Source organism: Penaeus japonicus, unplaced genomic scaffold, assembly GCF_977035675.1.
Source record: "Penaeus japonicus unplaced genomic scaffold, GWHDUDI00000001_assembly GWHDUDI00000030, whole genome shotgun sequence".
In the NCBI taxonomy this organism is placed as follows: domain Eukaryota; kingdom Metazoa; phylum Arthropoda; class Malacostraca; order Decapoda; family Penaeidae; genus Penaeus; species Penaeus japonicus.
In genome coordinates, this window is record NW_028234432.1 from 5,308,091 (window position 1) to 5,315,590 (window position 7,500).

At 35.2% G+C, this 7,500-nt stretch overlaps 1 protein-coding gene and 1 pseudogene across 1 annotated transcript; both read left to right on the forward strand.

Annotated features, from left to right (window-relative positions):
• The first annotated feature begins 1,698 nt into the window (after window positions 1-1,698).
• LOC147468134 (uncharacterized) lies at window positions 1,699-2,182 on the forward strand (annotated as a pseudogene).
• A 3,816-nt stretch (window positions 2,183-5,998) lies between these two features.
• Window positions 5,999-6,712, forward strand: LOC122251671 (uncharacterized). The gene is made up of 2 exons (XM_086554883.1): window positions 5,999-6,083; window positions 6,255-6,712. The coding sequence occupies exons 1-2, from the start codon at window positions 6,063-6,065 to the stop codon at window positions 6,657-6,659; spliced, it is 426 nt and encodes a 141-aa protein (XP_086411009.1). The 5' UTR covers window positions 5,999-6,062; the 3' UTR covers window positions 6,660-6,712.
• The last annotated feature ends 788 nt before the right edge of the window (window positions 6,713-7,500 follow it).

Below are 7,500 nucleotides of genomic sequence, written 5' to 3' on the forward strand. Positions count from 1 at the left end.
ATATATGATTTTTTCATTTATCATATATTTTCCCAATATCTATTGATTTAAAAAAATTTTTATAGCTTGAAAGATACTTATATACATAGGAAGAAAAAGAAAATGATTAGGGAATTAAGTACAGAACAAAAAAACAAAGGGGAAAAAGAAATTATGACTTTTAATATATAAAAAAAAATGGGATATAAAAATTTCATATTAAACACATATATATAAAATTGCTTTCCCTTTCCCTGTATGTACGTATTTATGTTATACATGGAGTTTGTGCGGGGAGAGATAAACGATAGTGAAGAAAAAAAAAATTTTTTTTGGAAATTTGGGTTAAAAATGATGAACAATTTCAAAAAAGAAAATAACTCAGCATGAATTTTAAAACAGGTTTAAATAAAAGAGAAAATTTGGACAAGTCCCCTTAAAAAACAATTTTTTTTTTTATTTTGTATTCATTATGGTTCCCAAAAATTTTATGAAAACCAAAAACACAGGGTATCACCTTATGCAGAGAGCTTTTTTTGAATCTGGTAGTTTTTTTTTTTTTCCGCTTTTTTTTCACGTTAAAAATGGGCAGAACAGAGTCGCCCCCAAAGGGGCTTTAAAAATATTACTCACCCAAAAATTTTTTAAAAGGGTCCACTTTTCCCCCCAAATTTGCGAAGGTCATGTGACCGAATGGTTTTTTTAAAGGTAACGTCGGGTTTTTTTTTCCTTTCATAAAAAATTTAAGTGTTGCTTTCCTCTGAAATGTTTTTTCTATCTACAAAACCCAATTTTTTCGTTTTTTGTGAATGCTTTCATTTTTTCCCTCTCTCTTTCTTTACTCCGATCCCATAAGATGGGATCACATTTAAGGGACCATTGTGGAAAGCTATATTTGGGAAAACATAGCCTTTTTTTTGGCATCTAAAACCAACTTTTTCCCCTCCCCCGTCTCAAAGTCCAGAAAATGAATTGATGGGGCAAAGAAAAATATTTTTCATATAATAGGAATAGATACATACGGGACACACAAAAAAAAAATGTCTGTATATTATGTTTTATGTGTTAAATCCCTTGTGTATGGTGTTAAAAGAATAAAAAAGAAAATGAATACGTACATTACTTTGACTGTAATATTTTATAAAAGGCGTAATCGTATTTGAAGAAATTTTTAAAAACAAAGAGCTACTCAAACATAATAAAATCATAAAAAGGAAATTTTCAACATGAACTTTCCCTTAGGTAATTCCCAGATTGCATATTGCAATTGAAAAAAAAATTCATTCATAAAAAAATAAGTGTATAATTACCGCCTGCAAGGAAAAATTTCTTTTGTAAAATTCGTGACTTGGACAAGATTTTCCAATCTAAAAATCAAGGGATACCTTGGAATTCAAGGACATATCAAAAGTCCTTGTTTAAGGAAATCGGTGTTTTTCATAAAAACGGGAAAACAAGCAAGCAGGGCACACACCACTGGTATTGGTTCCCCTTCAAAGTCAAGCTAACAACCAGTCATGATTCCCTTCCAAACCGGAAAATTGGTAAAAATTTAAAAATTATATAGGATTTTTTGGTTTTTCTTTAGCTTGTTTCGGGGACATAAAAAAATTTTTAATAAGTTTTGTTTTTTTTTTTTATCCCCCAAGAATAGGAAATATGCTAAACATTTTAGTGAAAGAATGGGAACCCAAAAATTTTTTTTTTTTTTTTTTTTCCCTTTTTGGATCATGGTTTTGGCCTTAATGGCAATGGTCTCCTCGGCCAAAGCTGGCGGAGGCGGATACGGAAGCAGAGGAGGCGGTGGAGGAGGTGGCTTTGGCAGTGGCAGTGGATCTAGTGGAGGTGGAGGAGGAATTGCTGGCCACGGTGGAGCCAGTGGATTTGGCGGAGGTGCCGGAGGAGTAGGTGGTGGAGCTGGAGGATTTGGCGGAGGAAGCGGTGGGTATCGCGGCGGAAGAGGCGGAGGCAGCGTAGGCCGGGCGCCCTGGTCGGGTGTCCGAAGTTCTTCCTAGTGTCGGCGGTGGCGGAGGACGAGGAGGAGGATCCTTTGGTGGAGGACAAGGTGGATCCTTCGGCGGTGGACGCGGAGGAGGATCCCTCGGCGGAGGACGTGGAAGTGGCGGAGGAAGCTACGGGTGGTAATCATCTGTAATCTGGATATGCGACTGTAGTTGAAAATGAAATAAATACTTCAAAGGAACGCAGAGTTTTAAAATTTATCTCAATGTAAATATTAGTGTCTAAGCAACGAGGAAATCATGATATATAATATTTTTGCTTAATTTAAGGCATGTTTTAATTTTCTCTAAAATAAGACCTTTTCATGTATCATATGATATTCATATCTAATGAATTGCTTCAAAAAAATATATGCTTGATAAGATACCATACATACCACAATATGTATATAAATAGGAAGAGAGATAAATATGAAATTAAGTACAGGTACATAAAAACAAACGGGAAAGAAATGATGACATTCATATATAAATCAATGTATGTATATATATACATATATATATATATATATATATATATATATATATATATATATATATGTATATAAATACATATTTATACATATATACATTTCATTCATTTTCTGTATGGACAGTATTTATGTTTATATATGTGTGTTGTGTACAGGAGAGAGATGAAACGGATAGTGAAAAAAAAGACGTTTCTGTAATTGTTGAAAATGATGAACAATTTCATGAAGAAAATTAGATCAACATGAATTTTACAACAAGCTTTATAAAACAAGATGTGGACAAGTCTCTTAAGAATTTATTTTATTATTCTTGTAGTCTATTATGTTTACCTATCATTATGAAAACCATTACACATGTACCACCTTATGCAGAGAGCTTCTTTTGGATCTGCTAGTTACTTTTCCTTGATTTTCATATTACATCGTCAGAACAGTCACTCTAAATGCGACCTCCCAATCCGAAGGTCATGTAACCGAATGGTCTTTTCAAAGGTAACGTCAGGATTTTCCTTTCATAAAGTTGTTTCTTTCCTCTGTATATGTTACTCATAGCTACATAAAAATAATGCATTTTTTTGTGAACGCGTTCAATTGTTTTCCTTTTCGTTCTCTCTCTCTCTCTCTCTTCCTATGCTACACACTCGACTCTGATACCGATAAGATAGAAGATCACACTTAATGACCATTGTGGTACAACTATATTTCGGAGCACAGCCTTTTACTAGCCTCTCAACCAAGCTGTTTCCTCGCCAGTCTCAAAGTCCAGCAAAGTGAATTGATATGCAAAGAAAAATAGTATCATATAATACGTATATAGATACATACGTACACACAATCAATTGTATGTATATGTATATGCATATGTGTTATATGCTTGTGTATGGTGTATAAGAGAATAATAAAAAAAAAAAAATGAATATGTACTTCACATGATTGTAATGTATTAAAAAAGGCGTAATTGTATTTGAAGATTTAGACAACAAAGAACTACTTATTGTTTAATCTTAATTGAATTATGAAGCTTAACCCTTCCATTAGGTAATTCCCAGATTGCTTATAGGCAATTGAAACAAAGTAAAAAAAGAAAAAAAAAAAAAAAAAAAAAAAAAAAAAAAAAAAAAAAAAAAAAAAAAAACATACTGTAAGGAATATTTCTTTTGTATAATTCGTGACTTGGACGAAGATTTCCAAAACTAAAAAACAAAGGGATCACCTTGGAATTCAAGGATATATTGAATGTCCTTGTTGAAGGAGTCGGTGTTTGGCATGAATACGGGAAGCAAGCAAGCAGAGGCACACACCACTGGTATTGGTTCCCCTGCAAAGTCAAGCTAACAACCAGTCATGATTCTTCACCGAAACTTGGTATAAAATTGATAATTAGATAGGATTTTGGCTGTCATGAGCTTACTGTCACATTTGAATTTTGAATACAGTTTTGTTTTTCTTTATATATACAGAAGAATCGGAAATATGCTACGTCTGTATTTTTAGCGAAAGAATGTACTCTAGAATTTTCTTTCTCTTTTCAGATCGTGGTTTTGGCCTTAATGGCAATGGTCTCCTCGGCCAAAGCTGGCGGAGGCGGATACGGAAGCAGAGGAAGCGGTGGAGGAGGGATTTGGACGCGGTGCCTTTGGCAGTGCGGGGGGAGGCGGTGGATTTACCGGAGGTGGAGGAGGATTTGCTGGCCACGGTGGAGCCCGTGATTGGCGGAGTGCCGGAGAATAGGTGGCGGAGCTGGAGGATTTAGCGGAGGAAGCGGTGGGTATCGCAGCGGAAGAGGCGGAGGCAGCGTAGTCCGGGCGCCCCTGGTCGGTGTCGGAGTTCTTCCTAGTGTCGGCGGTGGCGGAGGACGAGGAGGAGGATCCTTTGGTGGAGGACAAGGTGGATCCTTCGGCGGTGGAAGAGGAGGATCCTTCGGTGGAGGACGTGGAAGTGGCGGAGGAAGCTACGGATGGTAATCATCTGTAATCTGGATTATGCGACTGTAGTTGCAAATGAAATAAATACTTCAAAGGAACAAGGAGTTTTAAAATTGATCTCAATGAACAATGATAACATGAAAATAAAATATAGTAAAAAATGATTACATTTGACACATTCATTCAAATATTAGTGTCTAAGCGACGAGGAAATCATGATATATGACTTTTTCATTTATCATATGATATTCATATCTATTGATTTAAAAATATATATATGCTTGATAAGATACTTATATACATAGGAAGAAAGAGAGATGAATATGGAATTAAGTACAGATACATAAAAACAAACGGGAAAGAAATTATGACATTCATATATAAATAAATAGATATATAAATACATATATAAACACATATATATACAATGCATTCATTTACTGTATGTACAGTATTTATGTATATACATGTGAGTTGTGTGCAGGAGAGAGATGAAACAGATAGTGAAGAAAAAATTAGTTTTTGTAATTGTTAAAAATGATGAACAATTTCATAAAGAAAATAAGCTCAGCATGAATTTTACAGCAGGCTTTATAAAAGAGAAGATTTGGACAAGTCTCTTAAGAAACAATTTTTTTATTATTCTTGTAGTCTATTATGGTTACCTAACATTATGAAAACCAACACACATGTATCACCTTATGCAGAGAGCTTCTTTTGAATCTGGTAGTTATTTTTCCGCGATTTTCACGTTACATCGGCAGAACAGAGTCGCTCCAAATGCATTAAAAATATTACTCATCTCTATGATTGAAGGGTCCACATTTACCCCCTAATGCGAAGGTCATGTGACCGAATGGTCTTTTTAAAGGTAACGTCAGGTTTTTCCTTTCATAATAATTTAAGTTGTTGCTTTCCTCTGTATGTTATTCATATCTACATAAACACATTTCGTTTTTTGTGAATGCTTTCATTTGTTTTCTCTCTCTTTCTCTACTCCGATACCGATAAGATAGATCACACTTAATGACCATTGTGGTACAGCTATATTTCGGAACATAGCCTTTTACTGGCATCTCAACCAAGCTGTTTCCTCGCCAGTCTCAAAGTCCAGTAAAATGAATTGATAGGCAAAGAAAAATAGTTTCATATAATACGGATATAGATACATACGGACACACAAACAAATGTCTGTATATGTATGTTTGTATGTGTTAAATGCTTGTGTATGGTGTATAAAAGAATAAAAAAATAATATGAATACGTACATTACATGACTGTAATATATTATAAAAGGCGTAATCGTATTTGAAGATTTAGACAACAAAGAGCTACTCATCATAATAATAATCATAATGGAATTATCAAGCATGAACTTTCCATTAGGTAATTCCCAGATTGCATATTGACAATTGAAACAAATTCATTCATAAAAAAAATAAGTGATATAATTACCGACGCTGCAAGGAATATTTCTTTTGTATAATTCGTGACTTGGACGAAGATTTCCAGATCTAAAAATCAAGGGATCACCTTGGAATTCAAGGACATATCGAATGTCCTTGTTGAAGGAGTCGGTGTTTGGCATAAATACGGGAAGCAAGCAAGCAGAGGCACACACCACTGGTATTGGTTCCCCTGCAAAGTCAAGCTAACAACCAGTCATGATCCTTCACCGCCACTTGGTATAGAATTGATAATTATATAGGATTTTGGTTGTCATGAGCTTGTTGCTGTGGCATTTAAATTTTGAATAGAGTTTTGTTTATTTCTTATTTATACCGAAGAATAGGAAATATGCTACATCTGTATTTCCAGTGAAAGAATGTACTCAAGAACTGTCTTTCCCTTTTTAGATCATGGTTTTGGCCTTAATGGCATTAGTGTGCTCGGCCAAAGCTGGCGGAGGCGGATACGGAAGCAGAGGAAGCGGTGGAGGAGGTGCCTTTGGCAGTGGCAGTGGATTTAGTGGAGGTGGAGGAGGATTTGCTGGCCATGGTGGAGCTAGCGGATTTGGCGGAGGTGCCGGAGGAGTGGGTGGCGGAGCTGGAGGATTTGGCGGAGGAAGCGGCGGGTATCGCGGCGGAAGAGGCGGAGGCGGAGGCAGTGTTATCCGTGTGCCTCTGGTCGGTGTCGGAATTCTTCCTAGTGTTGGTGGTGGTGGCGTAGGTGGAGGACGAGGAGGATCCTTCGGTGGTGGACGCGGAGGAGGATCCTTCGGTGGAGGACGCGGAAGTGGCGGAGGAAGCTACGGATGGTAATCATCTTTCCACCTTTCGGTAATCTGGATATGCGACTGTAGTTGCAAATAAAATAAAAAAAAACTTCAAAAGAACGAGTTTTAATTTTCAAGTCAATGGCCAATAATGCATGAGAGAAAAAGATTATTCCTGGCACTTATCTTTTCAGATTAGTGTCGAAATGATGGTGAAATCTTGATATATAGTCTTTTTGCTTAGTTTTGGGTGATACACTTCTATCACTTTCATCTTATCCAAAATAAAATTCATCATATGCAGTATATTTATTGATCTTCTACCAACGAAACATAATTTTGCGACTTAGCATTCATACATAGATATGTGTATACACAGGAAGAAAGAGAGATGTCACACAGATATATATATATATATATAATATTTGAGATATAGTTATAATTATATATATATAAACTCCCAAGAAAATCAATTACGAATATAAACATTAACGTGGTGTGTGTGTGTGTGTGCTGTAGCACTTCGTACGTGTGTCGTGTGTGTGGGTGTATACACCTTCATACATATACAAATTATATATATATGTAATATATATATAATGAATATACATATATATTTTACATTATATATACATATATGTATATATACATTACTAGTATATCTATAATATGCAGTATATAACATGCTATATATATGCATTAATATATGTATATATATATCCCTTATTATATATTTTATATAGTATGAGTATAAGTTATATATATATATATATATATATATATATTAATATATAGGTATGTATGTATGTGTGGCCCATATAGTATACAGATATACATAACTATAGTATCATCATTAATCTCCCCCCCCCCCGCCCCCCCATCCTACC

What these genes read in the sequence shown, in the direction of transcription:
- LOC122251671 (XM_086554883.1), top strand. Translation starts at nt 6,063, where the DNA reads ATGATCCTTCACCGCCACTTG. An exon ending in TGATCCTTCACCGCCACTTG is followed by an intron (nt 6,084 to 6,254) that starts GTATAGAATTGA and finishes TTCCCTTTTTAG; the next exon opens with ATCATGGTTTTGGCCTTAAT.